Raw genomic sequence first — 20,665 nt, forward strand, 5'->3', positions numbered from 1 at the left:
ATTGCTCGCATAGTTGACAACAAAAATAAATTCCTTCATAGCATAACAACCCAGCAAGGGAAGTGTTCTGACCAGCTCTAGCAAAAGAAATTGAGGTTTGTATTAAATCAAAGGAAGAGGCTATAATGGTGCCAAAAAAGCCCGAGGTGAGGATTGTGAGAACTTTAGAATTCTGCAAAGCAGGACCATATTTAGAATGGGAAAGAAGACTACGAAAGTGAACCGGCGGGAAATATAAAAATGGCCTATAAAAGCTTTTATAGAAATGTAAAAAGGAAAAGATTAGCAAAGCAAATGTAGGTCCATTAGAACAGAGTCAGGAGAGTTTATAATGGGTAATAAGGATGGCAGAAAAAAAAAGAACTGGCCTGGTGCCAGTAGCGAGTCCCTGACGTGGCGGAGAATCAAGAAATCGGCATCTGGCATTGGTGGGCATCGATCCGAAATGTTGCTGTTGGTGGGATAGAGGTTCGTGTCTGCATGCCAGTGGGAGGAGTAAATGAATGCAAATGGGTCTTATTCACCAACAATAATTTTTAGGCTTCCGTAACCATTGTCGATCTTTTGACAACTCCCAGGTGACTTTATCTCTGAAATTTTGAAATGAAGTGATGTTAACGTTATGAATAAAATTCTTTGTTTCCCCCTTTTCAAAGCCCACAGCCCACTGACACAGAAGGCACTGTACAGTTTGATGGAGAAGGCTATGCAGCTGTTGGTCGGCCAACTCGCTGGAATCCGAATGTGTCAGCGATTGTATTCAAATTCAGGACTTTTACATCAGATGCACTACTCATGTACCTTGCCACAAAGGATCTGGTAAATGCATTGTCAATAAATTGAAGGCAAACAATTCACGTCTGAGCAGAAATCTACTGATTATTTTTTGCTTATTTTTAAATCTTGCTAAATTTTAATAGAGAGATTTCATGAGCGTTGAACTGGCTGATGGACGAATAAAGATGAGTTATGACCTTGGCTCAGGTGCAGTTAATGTCACCAGTAGAAGACGCCACAATGATGGGAAGTGGAAATCTTTCACATTATCAAGAATTCTGAAACAAGGTGTGCTTTTTACAGTAATATTTTCACTACACAAAAGTTTTCCGTTTACATTTGATAATTAATCAAATGCCTTCTTTGTTGGCAGCAAACGTTTCCATACGTGATATGATAAATAATGAAGAAGAAAACCTGGTCATAGTTTCCCCAGGAACAAACTTTGGTCTTAATCTGAAAGCTGATGAGAAGATCTATTTTGGTGGCTTGCCTATATTACAAAATTTAAGGTACATCTTTCTAGAGTAATACATTTTTGATGACGAGTCGTACATATTCTTGTTTTCTAAAATAGGAAATAGTTTTGTTTGCTAAATTTTGGACTAGTATGTGCATACCCAGAATATATAGAAACATAGAAAATACCGGGCTTACAGGGATTCTCCAGTCCCCCAGCTGTGTGTTTCTCAGTGATGAATAGGATTTCCCATTGAAGTGACCCCACATCACCGGGAAACCCACAGGCCGGGGCGCTGCCGGCGGGAACAGAGGATTCAAATGGGTGAAGAATTCTGCCCATAGAAAATAGGAGTAGGCCATTCAGCCTTTGAGCCTGCTCCACAATATTTGATCATGGCTTATCCTCTATTTCAACGCCATACTCCCATGCACATCCATATGCCTTGACACCTGTGGAGTCTAGGAATCTGTCTATTTCCTTCCTAAATAAATATACTAATTCACTTGGCCTTCACAGCCTTATATAGCAAATTCCACAGGTTCACTGCCCTCAGAATGAAAAAGTTTCTCATCATCAAAGGCCTAAATTACCTACCCTGTAATCAATAGAATTCCATATTCACTGTAAAGGAGCCAATTGGCGCAAAGATTCGGTTCCGTTCACTACAGGCACAAATCTCATTAGGTTGTTAAATCTCGTGAGAGGGCCATAACTGGATTTGTGGCAGTGAGATTTTAGTTTGAGATCTTCCCCGTCCCCTGCTGGTGATGCCCAGGTACATGCCCCGAACGGGTGTGAACCTGATATCAATCAATTAGCATTGAATTAAATCTCATTAAACAGCTTTACGCTGTACCTTCCAGCCCTTTGTATTGTCCTTCCCTCCCCCCCCCCCCACACACACACACACACACACACACCACCCTCCAGCGTCATGATAGGCAATGCCAGGGAGCTCTGAGGTGGACTATGAGTTGGGCACTACCAGGGGCAGTACCAGGAGTGTTACCCTTCTCCTTTAGGGAGGAGGGTTTCCCCTTGAGTGCAGTGGGGGAGGGAGAAAAGTACATGCTGGTAAACGTGCGTTGGGGAAGAAGGTGGAGGAGAGTGCCCCAGATACCTCAATGCGTTAGGTCGGGTGGTTGTCCCAAAATTTGTTGGGGAGGGGGCCCTCCAAGGCCATGCAGTGGGTTGGGAGGAGTTCAATGTTCTCGCTGATCAGGGTGCCTTTAAAGATGGCACCATGATCTCTGTAGAGCCAGCTACATCATGCCCCGCCTTGCCAGAGTAATGATGCAAACCTTGTCCCATGATTTCCTTTGATAGCGTTGTGAGATCTGGACAGAAAACCTGGCTATATTTCTGGGGAGAAACACGCTGGTTTTCTAACAGAACCAGAGACTTTGCCATTTCTTTTGGAAAATCCTGCTGCATATTTCTGCAGCCAGGGTACTTTTAACAAACCTTTTGTATTTTCTTAGCTTCCCAAGCCAAAGGCAACACTTCCCATTCTCATCCATAAGAAATATAGGGCGCAATCTACCCAAATAGAATAGAGTCCCAGAACGAGCGTGTTTATCTAGGTGCTTTCTGGCACTCGGAGCACCGAGAAATCCCATGCTATCGAATGTGTCTCTCTTCCCATTTGGATAGATTTGGGGCCTCGGTGGGAAACTCCACAACAAGACCACACTTAGTCCCGTTTTCTCCACGGCAGAGCTCTGCTCACCGGAACTCCTTCCGATCTCTCAACCCTCCGACTCTACCTCCAAACAACATCACCCAAGCTCCAATTCATCTACATGATGGTCCTCAGGACCCGCACCCCCTGGGCCAATTCCTGTACCGGGAAAAATGCCACCTTTGCAGTTTGGCACTTCCAGCCTGGCAACCTGGCAGTGCCCCTGCCACCTGGAAGTGATACTTAGGCACCTTGGCCGTGCCAGGCTGGCAACCATGTGGCAGCGCTGGGGACTGAAAACGTCCTTATAGGTGAAACTACCCAAATGGGAACAGAGTCCCGTTCAATAGCATAATGTTTCTTGACGCTCCGAGCACCGGAAAACACCAGGCTAAACGCTCTCATTATGGGTCTCTACCAGGGTGCCAGACTAACAGTGCCAAGGTACCTGGGTGGCCCCAACAATGAGGGGTGCCACCTTGCCCAAAGGGCAAGCACCTGGGGGCCACCAATCCCCTTGGAGACTCTGACAAGTGCTTTTGTTCCTGGTCCCCATTTGTGAATTTTGTTTTTACAAAAAATATACTTTAGTCATAAAATCTATAATAAACATTACAGAACATTTCAAATTGTGACTGTACATTTCCATCAAAGTTACACATTCCCTTGACTTTCTTCCATTCAATTGGGATGACATTACACACATATCCCTCTTTACGTTACAATTCTTTCTTAAATATTTACATTGTCATGTTTCTTTTATACATTGGAGTGTTAATGACACAGACCGAGGGGTTTTACACAGTTACCAGCCCCTCGGTGTACATTTGTTGGAAGACCTTACACAGTGGATTTTCCCCATTGTGCCTTGGTGGCAGCTGCCCCATGTTTGAGTGCGTACCTCAGCACGTAGTCCTGGACCTTGGAATGTGCCAGTCTGCAACACTCAGTCGAGGACAATTCTTTGCACTGGAAGATCAGCAAGTTATGGGCAGACCAAAGAGCGTCTTTCACCTCAGTATGTAGTGACACTTGGTGTTTGCATACCGGGGGTCCACGCACAGCTTGATGCAGCTGCACACAAAGGTGGCCATCAGGATGAGGGAGACATTGGGTACGTTCCTCCCTCCTTTATCCAGAGGTTTGTACATGGTGTCCCTTCGGACACGGTCCATTATGGATCTCCAGATGAATTTGAAGATGGCCCGGGTGACTGCTGCGGCGTAGGGTCGGGTAATGGGCCAGACCTGCGCTACGTGCAGTAACACCGAGAGTACCTCACACCTGATGACCAGGGTTTTGCCCGCAATGGAAAGGGAGCATTGCTCCCACCAGCCCAGTTTCTGTCTTACCTTGGCAATGCGCTCCTCCCAGTTTCTGGTCCATGCCTCAGCCGCTCTGAACCATATCCCCAGCATCTTCAGGTAATCTGACCTGACAGTGAAGGGCCAGTTCCCAAAGAACATGGCCTCGCTCTTGCCGCAGTTTAACCTTGCTCCCGAGGCCAGTTCAAACTGGTCACAGGCATTCAACAGCCTGCGTACAGACCTGGGATCCGAACAGAAGACGGCGACGTCGTCCATGTACAGGGAGGCCTTGACTTGCACGCCTCCGCTGCCTGGGATTGTCACTCCTCTTATACCCAGATCCTTCCTGATGGACTCAGCAAAAGGTTCTATGCAGCACACAAACAAGGCCGAGGAGAGTGGGCAGCCCTGCCTGACTCCAGATTTGATCTGGAACTTTTCTGATTCCCATCCATTGATTGAGACTGCGCTATAGATGTTTGTGTAGACCAGTTTGATCCAATTGCGAATTCCCTCCCCAAACCCCATTTTGGAGAGCTCATCCATCATGTAGGTGTGTGATATTCTATCAAAAACCTTCTCCTGATCAAGGTGTCCACCTTCCTGTCCTGCACGTGGTCCCCATTTGTGAATACCAGCACTGAACAGCACTCACCCGAGGTCTCCAAGGCGAAGGAGTTAGATCCTAACCGCTTGGATAGATTATGGGAATGCATGTTAGAGTGAGACTAGCTCTCCCCAACTAATATGCAGATTTGCTCAAAAGTGATCCCTCTGCAATGGACAAGCGTCATATTGCGACGTCTCGTGTGATCTTGTGAGATCTCGTGAGGCGTGACAAGCCGGGTAGATCCCAGAAGAGGGATCCAAGCTGCCAGTAGATCACGGCCATAATGAAATCAGCTGCACCAGAATACAGGAAAAGTAACGTGAAATATTGCTACACGTGACTCACTTCATCTTCTTTTGGTCACTTAAGAATGGGAACTTAAGGACACAATTTCCAGTTTTTATTTACTTTTTTTTTATTTGTCCTTGATACATTCTCACCCATTTACTCTGTCTGCACCTCCTGCTGCCTTGGGAAAGCAGGCAGCATAATCAAAGACCCCTCCCACTCAGGTGTTTCAGCAAAGTGCTTAACTTCAAAATATCAAAACTAGCATCTGGTCTAGCCTCCTAGCACAGCCAGTGTGACTGCCCAGTTAAACTTTACAATTGTTTTTTCTCTTCATTAGATCTGGAGCTGGATTCTCCTGTCCCCAGCCGCGTGTTTCCCGGCAGCGCACCATTCACAGGTGGCGGGATTCTCTACTCCCGCTGCTTTTCAATGGGATTCCGCACATTGATGCCATCCCACACCACCAGGATGGGGATGCGCTGCCAGTGGGTTCAGAGAAACCCATCGGCTGGTGAATTCTGACCAATGTTATCTTTCTGTGACGAACTAGTATGATTAACTGGGATGGGAGTCATTCTCTCTAAATAGGATTGTTTTTTAAAATTACTTTATCAGAGTTACAAAGCCAGAGCTCAGAGTGTGGACAGGGTCAAACCCCTAATCCAACTCCTTGCCTGCTTCAAAATAACAATTCAAATTGAATCCTATTCATGGTCCTCACAAGGGAGACATACCAGATCCAGGCTTTACACCTGACCTCGAGCTTATGGCCGAGAAGTGATTTTAAATAGGATTGTTGAGTTAATGCTATTGCGGACTTTTTTTGCCCTTCTACAGCAGGGTGACTATTAGACAGGACATAAGGCAATGTGGGATTTTTCACATCGACTAATTGATAGGGGTTAAACCCTTTAACAATTTTGAAATCTGGCAATCATGAGTCTTCTGTTCTTGGTGTCATCTTAAAATGTTTCGTTTGAGGGCAGCAGGGTGGCGCAGTGGGTTAGCCCTGCGGTCTCACAGCGCCGAGGTCCCAGGTTCGATCCCGGCTCTGGGTCACTGTCCATGTGGAGTTTGCATATTCTCCTCGTGTTTGCGTGGGTTTCACCCCCACAACCCAAAGATGTGCAGAGTAGGTGGATTGGCCACGCTAAATTGCCCCTTAATTGGAAAAAATGAATTGGGTACTCTAAATTTTTTTTTTTTAATGTTTTGTTTGTTCCATGAAAGTTGAAGGAAGTGATTGTATCCCAAGATATTTTTAAGACAACAGATGCCTGGTCCAACAAGGTCTCCAACAGCCAGTTGTCTGCCCATGGGAAATTCAACAAAATCCAATAATTTAAACTCCAGTACTGAGCCAGGGAACCCAGTCTTCTACTTGGGTCCATCATATCATCTTCAATGGAATGATCATCTGTTTTCAAAATCTATCAAATTTTAACCATGTTTCATAAACATTCAACAAATAATTTTTCATGCAGATTTCACCTTAAGCCTCTGAAGGAATATCAAAACCTTTATCAAAATCCAACTGATGGGCATTCATCACACAAAATACTTTTGATTTTTACTTCTCTTTGCTAGGGACAGACTGTGTCCGCAAACGCATTTCAGTCTTCCACTAGTAATATGGTGCAGACTCTCAGGAGATCAGCGGGTAATCACACCCCGATAATTTACGCTTGCTGTCTCCCATTTTCCACAATGATCATTGGGTTTTAATTTTCTGGCTGAAATACTTTTTTTTAGTTCCGTACCTTTACCTTTAGGCAACCACATCATACGACAGAAAGCCAGATGGAGAAAAATAAAACTGGAGCCAACCTCTACACACTGTTGTAGAATGTATTTACAGAGATACACATTACAAACATCCTATCTGGCTGTATCACAGCCTGGTATGGCAGCTGCTTAGCCCAGGACCATAACAAACTTCAACGATTTGAGAATGCAGCCCAGCCTATCACCTAACCTCGCCTCTCATCCATTGACTCTGTCTACAACTCCTGCTGCCTTGGGAAAGCAGGCAGCATAATCAAAGACCCCTCCCACCCAGCTTATTCACTCTTCCAACTTCTTCCATCGGGTAGGAGATACAAAAATCTGAGAACACGCACTAACAGGTTCAAAAACGGCTTCTTCCCCACTGTTACAAGACTCCTAAATGACCCTCTTATGGACTGACCTGATCTCTTCACACATCTTCTCTACTGAGTAGTACTGCACTCCTGTATGTTTCACCCGATGCCTGTGTCTATGTGTATTGTGTATTTCTGTATGCCCTGTGTTTTTTTTTCATGTGTGGAATGATCTGTCTGGACTGTACGTAGAAAAATACCTTTTACTGTACCTCGGTACATGTGATAATAAACAAATCCAATCCACTTCCTAACTCAACCACTATAGTTTCAGGCTATTCCTATTCATAAGAACACAGGTGAATTCCCAGCTAATTTTCATCATCTGCATACAATTAAATACAGTTAATATGCAATTAACAGTGTGGCAATATCAGAGATGGGAAGGAGATAAATCTTTCATGAGCTAAGAGTCCACCTCAACACCAGCTTTAACATACTGGGGATATAATAATAATAAAAATAATAAATATTATTCTCACAAGTATGCTTACATTATTACACTGCAATGAAGTTAGAGTGAAAAGCCCCTAGTCGCCACATTCCGGCACCTGTTTGGATATAGAAATGACAGCATCACAGAGAAAAATCCAGGTCAGTGTACTTAGAAATCAAGGGCTGGATTCTCCATTTTTGCAATGTCATAAAAACTGTGGCCTTTCACGGCAGAAAAACTGGTGTGAAAGGACCACATATTCATAGCATTCCATGGCGGACTCAGACCGCGGAGCTGGACCTCTCAAATAGTGCCCCCGATCGGCCGCGTGCCCGACCCAAACCGCCTGCCCAAAATTAGCCCGGTGCCATATGAGGTTTCCCCCAGCCCTCCGATCGGCCCGCCTCCGACCATGTGGAAATAGTATCCATTATTATCCCGAGCAGCAGGGCAATGTTAGATCCACGCCGTTGGGACTTCGGCTGGTTGGGGACGGAGAATGGAGGGGCGGGCCTCCAGCAAGGTAGAGGATACGCGGTGCGGCGTACTCAGAGGGTACGGCACTTTTCGGGGCCCGGAGACACAGGACACCGGGGCAGGTCCCGATTCTATGCGTGGAAATGGATTCTATGCCTGGCGCCGGACGCGATTTCGGCGTCAGGTTGCGGAGAATCCAGCCCCAAATATATGCACATTTTCTTTGTGTGTAACTTGTACACAAGGGTAACTTTATGAGTATGCACTCCTGATTGCTGCATCACTTCCTTACTCACAAGCAGTGCACATCGTAAACTTCATTGTAAATTGCCTCAGATTTTATGGCTATGCATTTTAAGAGGTTTGCGGTAATTGTGCGCTCATATTTCCAACATGCTGTCCTAACAGGTGAAACTCTCTGCCGACTTGTAAAATTACCTCTTTGAGTTTAACTCCAAAATCTAGTGATTCTAGCATAAAATGTTGGAAACACTCAGCATCTGCAGAGAAAGAAAGATGTAGAGTTAGCATTTCAGGATGAGAACCTTTGGTCATAATCATTTCCTTCAATCCTCATGAAAGATCATCGATTCAAACTGTTGGCCAGATGTTTCCCTTTCCACAGACGCTGCCTCACCTGCTGAATGTTTCCAGAATTTTCTCTTTTTATTTCAGATTATCAGCATCGCAGTACTTTGCTTTTTCAAGCATCCAAGTGACATTGGTGCTACTTACATTTCCTCCCCAATTATAAATTCTAGTAATCGAGAAGGTTGGAGAAATAACCTTTCACAGAGCTTAAGTCTACAACTATCAAACTTACCACAAAATTACATTGGAAGAATCCATGGAATTTAATGTTGTCAAGTGGCTGTTTCTTTGGTCATATTGCAATGAAAACATTTATTCTCTGAGACACCTGTAATGAATGTTTGAAACAATGGTAAATTTGAGCTGTTTATGGGAGCACATTTGTGAAGGAATCTTGTGCTCAGTGTCTAGTGAAAATAGTACTCTCAAAGCAAAAATATTCTCCAAAATCCAAGAGTAGGAAGAAAACAAAAAGGATGTTGATTCCAAACTATGTTTTTCTGCTTGATTACTAAGAAAGCTTATGAACAAAAAATAAACCATTGATTAATCTTGTATAGAACATAGAACATAGAACATAGAACGATACAGCGCAGCACAGGCCCTTCGGCCCTCGATGTTGCACCGACATGGAAAAAATCTAAAGGCCATCTAACCTACACTATGCCCTTATCATCCATATGCTTATCCAATAAATTTTTAAATGCCCTCAATGTTCGCGTGTTCACTACTGTTGCAGGTAGGGCATTCCACGGCCTCACCACTCTTTGCGTAAAAAACCCACCTCTGACCTCTGTCCTATATCTATTACCCCTCAATTTAAGGCTATGTCCCCTCGTGCTAGCCACCTCCATCCGCGGGAGAAGGCTCTCGCTGTCCACCCTATCTAACCCTCTGATCATTTTGTATGCCTCTATTAAGTCACCTCTTAACCTTCTTCTCTCTAACGAAAACAACCTCAAGTCCATCAGCCTTTCCTCATAAGATTTTCCCTCCGTACCAGGCAACATCCTGGTAAATCTCCTCTGCACCCGTCCCAAAGCTTCCACGTCCTTCCTATAATGAGGCGACCAGAACTGTACGCAATACTCCAAATGCGGCCGTACTAGAGTTTTGTACAACTGCAACATGACCTCATGGCTCCGGAACTCAATCCCTCTACCAATAAAGGCCAACACACCATAGGCCTTCTTCACAACCCTATCAACCTGGGTGGCAACTTTCAGGGATCTATGTACATGGACACCGAGATCCCTCTGCTCATCCACACTACCAAGAATTTTACCATTAGCCAAATATTCCGCATTTCTGTTATTCTTTACAAAGTGAATCACCTCACACTTCTCCACATTAAACTCCATTTGCCACCTCTCAGCCCAGCTCTGCAGCTTATCTATGTCCCTCTGTAACCTGCAACATCCTTCCGCACTGTCTACAACTCCACCGACTTTAGTGTCGTCTGCAAATTTGCTCACCCATCCTTCTGCGCCCTCCTCTAGGTCATTTATAAAAATGACAAACAGCAACGGCCCCAGAACAGATCCTTGTGGTACGCCACTTGTAACTGAACTCCATTCTGAACATTTCCCATCAACTACCACTCTCTGTCTTCTTTCAACTAGCCAATTTCTGATCCACATCTCTAAATCACCCTCAATCCCCAGCCTCCGTATTTTCTGCAATAGACGACCGTGGGGAACCTTATCAAACGCTTTACTGAAATCCATATACACCACATCAACTGCTCTACCCTCGTCTACTTGTTCAGTCACCTTCTCAAAGAACTCGATAAGGTTTGTGAGGCATGACCTACCCTTCACAAAACCATGCTGACTATCCCTAATCATATTATTCCTATCTAGATGATTATAAATCATATCTTTTATAATCCTCTCCAAGACCTTACCCACCACAGACGTTAGGCTCACCGGCCTATAGTTACCGGGGTTATCTCTACTCCCCTTCTTGAACAAAGGGACCACATTTGCTATCCTCCAGTCCTCTGGCACTATTCCTGTAGCCAATGATGACCTAAAAATCAAAGCCAAAGGCTCAGCAATCTCTTCCCTGGCTTCCCAGAGAATCCTAGGATAAATCCCATCCGGCCCCGGGGACTTATCTATTTTCACCTTGTCCAGAATTGCCAACACTTCTTCCCTACGCACCTCAATGCCATCTATTCTAATAGCCTGGGTCTCAGCATTCTCCTCCACAATATTATCTTTTTCTTGAGTGAATACTGACGAAAAGTATTCATTTAGTATCTCGCTTATCTCCTCAGCCTCCACACACAACTTCCCACCGCTGTCCTTGACTGGCCCTACTCTTACCCTAGTCATTCTTTTATTCCTGACATACCTATAGAAAGCTTTTGGGTTTTCCTTGATCCTACCTGCCAAAGACTTCTCATGTCCCCTCCTTGCTCGTCTCAGCTCTCTCTTTAGATCCTTCCTCACTTCCTTGTAACTATCAAGCGCCCCAACTGAAACTTCATGCCTCATCTTCACATAGGCCTCCTTCTTCCTCTTAACAAGAGATTCCACTTCTTTGGTAAACCACGGTTCCCTCGCTCGACCCCTTCCTCCCTGCCTGACTGGTACGTACTTATCAAGAACATGCAATAGCTGTTCCTTGAACAAGCTCCACATATCCAGTGTTCCCAACCCTTGCAGCCTACTTCTCCAACCAACACATCCTAAGTCATGTCTAATGGCATCATAATTGCCCTTCCCCCAGCTATAACTCTTGCCCTGCGGGGTATAAAAACAAGAATTATGAGAAGCTTTGCTTCCAAAAGCAGTATAGAATAAACTAGTCATATTTTAGGATACAAAAGGAAAATACTGCAGAAGCTGGAAATCTGAAATAATTTTTTAAAAACAGAAAATATAAGAAATACTTAGCATTTCTGTGGAGCATCTGTGGAGAAAGATCTGATAAAAGGGGACAGACCCAAAACGTTAACTCTCTTTCATCCTTCACAGATGGTGCGGAGTATTTCCAGTTTATATTTCAAGAGATTTTGATTTTAATAGCTGTGTATAAACTATATTAAGATAATAATTTTGTTTTCCTTTTGAACTTTTTAAATCCAGTATGAAGGCCAGGTAAGGAGTATTTCAGTGCATGTTTTTTTTCAGTGCATAGTGTTAATATTTGAAATAAAGGCGCTTATTTCCATTGTACTTTGCTGTTCTTCATGTCTTGTGAAGGTAGTATTTTGCATTCTCTATGCAATAGGTACAAGCTTTACTCCTGCTAGCCAGTCAAGCTGCTTATTGCTGCTGCACTCTGGCAAACAATGCAAATCATATGTTGCAATATGCAGTACGCTTGTGCAAAACGCTGATGGTGCTATATTTAAATGACTCATTGCTGTTCAAGAATAAGGTTTGATCGAGTCATGGAATATTAATAAAATCTGCTGACCCATTCTAATAGGATAGCATCATGCACTGAGGATGTTTCCAGAACACAGGTATTTTCAGTTTTAGTTTATAATCTATAAATCAGAAATTGAGACAAGATTATCTGCAGTTGGAAGGGTGGCACGTTGTGAGCTATGATTTTGAATTGGGTGTCACGAAAGAGGTGTGGCATATTATTGATTTCTTATAGATTGCTCCAGAACTTTGAATGAATTGTTTGTTTATTGGACCATTCAGAGATAAGGGGCACGATCTAACAAAATTGCAATAGAATCCCGTGACAAGTGCGTTTAGCCAGGTGTTTCCCAGCGCTGTATGCTCTCTATCAGGGCTTTGTTGCAGGGAATGCCCCGCTAAGGCCACAGTTATTTGGCACATTTTTAAATGCCATTCCGATCTAGCAACCCCCTCCCCAAGCCCCAACTCCTTAGGGTCCCCCACACCCCACCTCACATGGGCAGGGCACCTTCAGATCCGATCCGATCCCCGCAATGGCAGAAATGTCAGCCTAGCACCCTGGCAGTGCCAAGGTGCCTGGGTAGCACGAGTAGCATCAACGTGCCACCCTGCCCAGAGGTCAACCACCTGGATCTTCTGATCTTCCAGGGTCCTGGTAGATCAGGTGAGCGGATATTTGAGTGAGACTAGCTGTCTCACTCTAATATGCAGATTTGCCAAATACTGATCCCGCCCATAATGGGCAGATTGCGACATTACGTAAGATTGCGTAAGACCATGCGAGGCATGGCGAACTGGGTAGATCCTGGAAGGGCATCTGCTGGCCACGCTGCCGTTCGGACATAATGCGGACAGTAGATAGCACTCAAGAGCTTCACCTGATGAGTGAATTTCTGATTTTGAGGGAAGCTATAGGGGCTAATCATACAGTAATTATTGGTGATATCTCTATGCATCAGACATATGTGACTCATAGTATTGAACACTGAGACTCACTTTGTGCTCAATGCGTAAACCATCAATTCCACATGTCAAGGATACTCAGCAATCCAACATGAGTTAATTTCATTAATTCCCTAAATTTCATATAAATTAACTAATGGTTCTATAATGCAATGCATTGCCAGAATAGTTATGTGTTACTCAGTGCCCATCTAATACGGGCACAGGCTGTTAGGCTCCTTGAGGCATATATGCTTTATCAATAAGTTATCAGCTTAGTTGTTGTCTTGGCCCAGGAGGTTGTCTGCTGCTTTGTCTTCTTTAGTTTTCACTACTGAAGCTATTCAGATATTTTCAAACTGCACATCATCACCCAGCACAGGTGTATTTGGAAGTGGATTAATTATCCATGATCTACATGGGACTTGTCCACATTCATTTTAAAGGGAAAGGTTTTGAAAGACAGGTATTTAAACTTGTATAGGAAACCATAGGCTACTGTTGCTAATTTGAAAAGTGTGCTTTACACTTAATTGCTCTGTTTTATAACCTTTGCTCTAGAGTCGCCAGGTATCTTTATGATACCTCCACGAGGTTCAAGTTCAAGTGCTGATCAATAACTCAATACACCAGTTAGTAAGATTCAAATCAAAACACATTTATTATATACACAGTCAATCACTACTCATACATAAAATACTCACTAGACTATCCCTAACCCTAAAAGGCCAATACTTAGCTTTGGAAACTGGCCCACCAGGTCAGGGGAACAAATGGCCTTTTGTTCGATTCTGAGTCTGCAGGCTTCCAGCTGGTATGGACTAATGGTTAGGAGCGCCTATCTCGTAGCGTGCGTTGACTGGGCACTTACTTGGTTGCTGCAGCTGCTAGGCAAGTCTCTCCGAGTTGTGAGTCACGGTCAAGAGTTCTTTGAGAGCTGCCAAGAAGCTGTTAGGCCGGTCTCTCCTCGCTGAGAGCCTAGTGCCAAGAAGATCGAACTGAACTTGGGGACTCTATTTTATAGTCCCCAGGGGCTTTGCGCCTTTTTGGGCGGACCCCATACCTGGTTGCAATTGATTGGACCATGTTCCAATCAATTGATTTGATTTCCCCAATACTGGGGCTGTTCCCTGATCGCTGGGCGGTTCCTAAATGTCCGTTGGCCTTCCTTTGTCTTGGCTCCTGCTGGCGCCGAGGAGTCTGGCTTGGCCTCGATTATCTTAAATGTTTTTTTTTTTTTAAATAATTTTTATTGAAAGAGTTTTTCCATACAAACATTTACCCCTACTAATTTTTAAATTATTTACAACACAATCCCTCTAGGCAAATATCCCTCCCTTGCCCGCCCTCTCGCGCGCCCCCGTCCTCCCCCCCCCCCCCCCCCCCAGGCAACAACTTAACAAACAAGGCAGCCTACAGTTTCAGACATGAGCAGCGAGCAGACTTGCCCGCGTTACAGTCGTGCATGTCCCCCCACGACCCTTGCTCCCCTCCCCCCCCCCCCCCCCCCCTCTCCCCCCCCCCCCCGGGTTGCTGCTGCCACGACCCCGAACGTCTATCTCTGATCTAAAAAGTCAAGGAAAGGTTGCCACCGCCTGGAGAATCCCTGTACCGACCCTCTCAGGGCAAATTTGATCCTTTCTAGCTGAATATAGCTAGCCATATCGTTAATCCAAGTTTCAACGCTTGGAGGCCTCGCGTCCTTCCATTGAATTAATATCCTTCGTCGAGCCACTAGGGACGCAAAGGCCAGTATTCCGGCCTCCCTAGCCTCCTGTACCCCCGGTTCTACCCCGACCCCAAAGATCGCAAGCCCCCATCCTGGTTTGACCCTGGACCCCACCACCTTCGACACCGTCCTTGCCACCCCCTTCCAGAACCCTTCCAGCACCGGACATGCCCAGAACATATGCACATGGTTCGCTGGGCTTCCCAGACATCTGACAATACCTGTCCTCACCCCCAAAGAACCGGCTCATCCTTGTCCCCGTCATGTGAGCTCTATGCAGCACCTTAAATTGAATGAGGCTCAGCCTCGCACACGAGGAGGAAGAATTGACCTTCTCCAGTGCATCCGCCCACGTCCCGTCTTCTATCTGCTCTCCCAGCTCCCCTTCCCACTTGGCTTTCAGCTCCTCCCCTGATGCTTCTTCCGCCTCCTGCATTATCTTGTAGATGTCTGATATCTTCCCCCCTCCGACCCAGACCCCCGAGAGCACCCTATCACTCGCCCCCTTACTGGGGAGCAGGGGAAACCCCTCCACCTGCCGCCTAGCAAATGCCTTCACTTGTAAATATCTGAACATGTTTCCCGGGGGGAGCTCAAACTTCTCCTCCAGCCCTCCCAGGCTCGCAAACCTCCCCTCTATAAACAGGTCCTTCAGCTGCCGTATGCCCACCCTGTACCAGCTCTGAAATCCCCCGTCGATGTTCCCCAGGATAAATCTATGGTTCCCTCTTATTGGCGCCGCCAACAGGCCTCCCATTTCCCCCCTGTGTCGCCTCCACTGCCCCCATATCTTGAGGGTGGCCGCCACCACCGGGCTCGTGGTGTACCTCGTGGGGGGGAGCGGCCATGGTGCCGTTACTAGTGCCCCCAGGCTTGTGTTGCCACAGGACGCCCTCTCCATTCGTTTCCAAGCTGCCCCCTCCCCTTCCATCATCCACTTGCGCACCATTGACACATTTGCCGCCCAGTAGTACCCCGAGAGATTGGGTAGTGCCAGCCCTCCACTGTCCCTACTCCGCTCCAAAAAGACCCTCCTCACCCTTGGGGTGCCATGCGCCCACACGTAGCTCATGATGCTACTCGTCACCTTTTTGAAGAAGGCCCTAGGGAGGAAGATGGGCAAGCACTGAAATAAAAACAAGAACCTTGGGAGGACCGTCATTTTGATTGACTGCACCCTCCCCGCCAGCGACAACGGTACCATGTCCCACCTCTTAAATTCCTCCTCCATCTGTTCCACCAGCCTGGAAAAGTTCAACTTGTGGAGGGTCCCCCAGTTCCTTGTCTCCTGCACCCCTAAGTACCTAAAGCTCTTTCCTGCTCGCTTGAAGGGGAGTCTCCCAATACCCTCTCCCTGGTCCCCCGGGTGTATCACAAAAACCTCGCTTTTGCCCAAATTTAGTTTGTACCCCGAAAAGTCCCCAAACTCTGCTAATAGTTCCATTATCTCCGGCATTCCCCCTTCTGGGTTTGCCACGTACAGCAGTAGATCATCCGCATACAGCGATACTCGATGTTCCTCCCCTCCCCTAGTCAGTCCTCTCCACCCCCCTGAACCCCTCAGTGCCATCGCCAACAGTTCAATCGCCAGTGCGAAAAGTAGGGGGGATAGGGGACATCCCTGCCTGGTCCCTCGGTGGAGCCCGAAATACTCCGACCTCCTCCCGTTTGTCACTACACTCGCCGTCGGGGCAGAGTAGAGCAACTTCACCCACTTAATAAACCCTTCCCCAAACCCAAACCGTTCCAACGTCTCCCACAGGTACTCCCACTCCACCCTATTGAATGCCTTCTCCGCGTCCAGCGCTACCACTATCTCAGCCTCCCCCTCCACTGCCGGCATCATAATTACATTCAGCAATCTCCGCACGTTCGTGTTGAGCTGCCGCCCCTTCACGAACCCCGTCTGGTCCTCATGGATTACCCCTGGCACACAATCCTCTATTCTAGCTGCCAGAATCTTTGCCAGCAACTTGGCATCCACGTTCAGAAGCGAGATAGGCCTGTAGGACCCGCACTGCACGGGGTCTTTATCCCGCTTCAATATCAGGGAGATCAGAGCCTGCGACATTGTCGGGGGCAGAACCCCCCCCTCTCGCGCCTCATTAAAGGCTCGTACCAGTACCGGTCCCACCAAGTCCACATTTTTCTTATAGAATTCCACCGGGAACCCATCTGGCCCCGGCGCCTTCCCCGCTTGCATCTGACCTATTCCCTTGACTAGCTCCTCTAGCCCTATTGGCGCCCCCAGCCCTTCTACCAGCCCCTCCTGGACCCTTGGGAACCTCAATTTGTTTAGGAAGTCCTCCATTCCCCCTCTCCTCGTCGGCGGCTCAGACCGATACAACTCCTTGTAAAAATCCCTAAAGACCCCATTCACTTCTTGCCCCTTCTGCACTACCTTCCCGCCCCTCTCCTTCACTCCCCCAATCTCCCTAGCCGCATCTCGTTTGCGAAGCTGGTGTGCCAGCATCCTGCTCGCCTTTTCCCCATACTCATAGACCGCGCCCTGTGCCCTCCTCCACTGCGTCTCCGCCTTCCTGGTGGTCAGCAGGTCGAACTTGACCTGCAGGCTGCGCCGTTCTCCCAGCAGCCCCTCCTCTGGTGCCTCCGCATATCTCCTATCCACTTCCAATAGCTCCCCCACCAGCCTCTCCCTCTCCTGCCTCTCCTTTCTTTCTCTGTGTGCCCTTATGGAGATCAGCTCTCCCCTGATCACTGCCTTCAGGGCCTCCCAGACCATCCCCACCTGCACCTCACCCGTGTCATTCAAGTCCAGATAGCTCTCAATGCTCTTCCGGACCCTTTTACACACCTCGTCGTCCGCTAACAGCCCCACATCCAGCTGCCACAGCGGGCGCTGGTCCCGCGCCTCCCCATTTCCACATCCACCCAATGTGGTGCATGATCAGAGATCGCAATGGCCGAGTACTCAGCTTCCCGTACCCTCGGGATCAGCCCCCTGCTCAACACGAAGAAATCAATTCTGGAGTACACTCTATGGACGTGGGAGAAAAAGGAATACTCCCTCGCCCTCGGCCTACCAAACCTCCATGGGTCTACTCCTCCCATCTGCTCCATGTACCCCCTCAGCACTTCTGCCGCTGCCGGCCTCCTATTGGTCCTTGAGCTCGATCTGTCTAGCCCGGGGTCCAGCACTGTGTTAAAGTCCCCCCCCATGATCAAGCCCCCTGCCTCCAGTCCCGGAATGAGGCCCAATAGGCGCCTCATAAAACCCGCGTCATCCCAGTTCGGGGCATATACGTTGACCATCACCACTTTCTCCCACTGCAGCTTACCCTTCACCATCACATACCTACCCTCCTTATCCGCCACCACCTCCTCCGCCACGAACGACACCCTCTTTCCCACCAGAATCGCCACCCCCCGGTTCTTTGCGTCCAATCCAGAGTGGAACACCTGTCCCACCCACCCCCTTCTCAGGCGAACCTGGTCCACTACCTTCAAATGGGTCTCCTGTAACATTGCTACATCAGCCTTCAGTCCCTTCAGGTGTGAGAATACCCTTGATCTCTTGACCGGCCCATTCAGCCCCCTCACGTTCCAAGTGATCAGCCGGGTCGCGGGACGACCCGCCCCCTTCCCCTGCCGATTAGCCATGTCCTGTTCCCTGCTCGCCCCGGGTCGACCCTCCCCTTCTGACCCGCTCCCCATGGCGATGGCCCCCTCCCCCCACCTCTCCAGTTCTCCACTTCCCGTTTCTGGTCTTTCCAGCAGCAACCCGGTGCCCCTCCCTAACCCCCCTCCCCCCCCCCCCCCCCCCCCCCCCCCCCAGGCTAGGACCCCTCCTAGCCGCGATGTACCCTCCATCGTACTCCCGTAAGTCAGCTGGTTCACGCTGACCCGGCTGCTCCTGCCACACTCTGACTCCCCCCGGCTCGGGGGGGGGGGGGCCTCCCCCCCCTTGCTACTCCTCCCTGGCCCCGCTCCAACGCGGGAAAGGTCGCCATTGCTAGCCACGCCCCGCACTCCTCCCCTCCCCCCTCCTCTGCCCCGCGCGCGGGAAAACAGAGGAAAGCCCGCGCTTTCGCCCTGCCACACCCCACCCCGCCATCTTCAGTTCCACCCCCGTCCCCGTCCATGCCTGTAAAGAACCCCCCCTAGGAGCCCATAACCCCGATCTGCTCTCCCCCCCCGTCCCGCCTCCCCAACTTAACATTATAAATAACAGATAGATAACAAATAACAATGTACTTAACAGTCGCCCTCTACCAAACAGCATAAATAACCATAAATAGCCATGAATAACCACAATAACAATAACTAAGGGAAGTTGGCAAAGGGGGGAAAAAACATCAGAAGAAAAACCCAAAGCAAGAGATCAAGATCCAAACAAAGAAAGAAGAAAAAAAAAGGAAACCGTTCCAATAAGAGTTGCACAGTTCCGACCCAGCCGAAAAAAAAAACCGCTTGTTCAGCTGAAAGTACCCGAGCGGCTACGGCCGCCAAGTATCCCCTGGGTCTAATTCGAGTCCAGTTTCTCTTCCTGTACAAAGGCCCACGCCTCCTCTGGGGACTCAAAATAGTGGTGTTGGTTCCTGTAGGTGACCCACAAGCGCGCTGGCTGCAGCATTCCGAACCTGATCCGTTTTGCATGTAGCACCGCCTTCGTCCGGTTGTACCGGGCCCGCCGCTTAGCCACCTCCGCACTCCAGTCCTGGTAGACCCTCACCGTCGAATTCTCCCACTTGCTGCTCCTTTCCCTCTTGGCCCACTCCAGCACTCTCTCACGATCGCTGAGTCGCTGGAACCGCACCAGCACCGCCCTCGGGGGCTCATTTGCTCTTGGCTTCCTAGCCATGACCCTGTAGGCCTCTTCCAGCTCCAGGGGCGAAGGGACGGCCCCTGCCCCCATCAGGGAGCTCAGCATTTCTGCTACATATCCCGGGAGGTCTGATCCCTCCAGGCCTTCTGCCAGGCCCAAGATCCTCAGGTTCTTCCGCCTCATTCGGGTATCCAGCTCCTCAAAACGGCTCTGCCATTTCAGGTGGAGTGCCTCGTGCACCTCTACCTTTCCCACGAGGACCGTGGCCTCCTCCTCCCTCACAGTCATCTCCTGCTGCAGCTCCCGAATCGACGCCTCTTGGGTCGCCTGGGCTCCCATCAGCCTGGTGGTCGTCGCATTCATTGACTCCAAGAGCTCCATTTTCAGCTCCGTAAAGAAGCGCAGGAGAGCGGCCTGCTGCTCCTCCGCCCATTTCCTCCATTCCTCGGGTGCGCCACCGGCCGCCATTTTGGTCTTCTTCCCCCGCTTTTTTTGGGGAGCTGCTGTTGCTTTCTTTACCACCCCACTCCGGGTACCGACCATAAAGTTGGTCTGGTTCTCCTCAGGGAGCCTTCCCCCACCGGGATTTGTCCTTACAGCGCCGTTGGGGCCCTCCAATCGGCCCGAAAACACCTTTGTAGCAGGAGCCGCCAAACGTGCGACTTAGCTGGTCATAGCCGCAACCGGAACGATTATCTTAAATGTTTCCAATTGTTCCCAGGGATCGCTCATCAATATGTAGATGGTTGTTAGTTTCAGTGCTGTCTGGGTTTCTGCAAGTTCTAATATACAGGAGATTTTGCACCTGCTTGTTTTCCTGCATTTGGCCATTTCTCCCTGCATTCTTAGCGGATCTCCATTTTAAAGTCGGGAAGTGGCCAACCCAGGTGGCTACACTACCATCTACCAGCTAAAATGTTTGTACCGTGATATGCCCAAAAAGATCGTACTCCGAGACAGCAGCCATGATTTTTAAGGCTTAAGTGTGGGCTTGTAGAAGCAACAATTACTTTACCAGAGGAAAATATCCCAAGGCAGCTCAAAGTAA

General features: G+C 48.1%; 1 protein-coding gene across 5 annotated transcripts in view; it reads left to right on the forward strand.

Moving 5' to 3' along the window:
* The window catches only part of lama2 (laminin, alpha 2), a 607,521-nt gene that overhangs the window by 541,817 nt on the left and 45,039 nt on the right, over window positions 1-20,665 (forward strand). For 3 of the 5 annotated variants that reach the window (XM_038799795.1, XM_038799796.1, XM_038799797.1), the window contains 4 exons: window positions 657-819; window positions 921-1,065; window positions 1,151-1,289; window positions 11,870-11,881. In XM_038799795.1, the coding sequence (XP_038655723.1) occupies window positions 657-819; window positions 921-1,065; window positions 1,151-1,289; window positions 11,870-11,881 (459 nt within the window). The remainder of the gene's footprint in view (window positions 1-656; window positions 820-920; window positions 1,066-1,150; window positions 1,290-11,869; window positions 11,882-20,665) is intronic. The other 2 variants (XM_038799798.1, XM_038799799.1) reach the window with 1 other exon arrangement.

The sequence above is a fragment of the Scyliorhinus canicula genome, chromosome 6 (genome assembly GCF_902713615.1).
Source record: "Scyliorhinus canicula chromosome 6, sScyCan1.1, whole genome shotgun sequence".
NCBI lineage: Eukaryota > Metazoa > Chordata > Chondrichthyes > Carcharhiniformes > Scyliorhinidae > Scyliorhinus > Scyliorhinus canicula.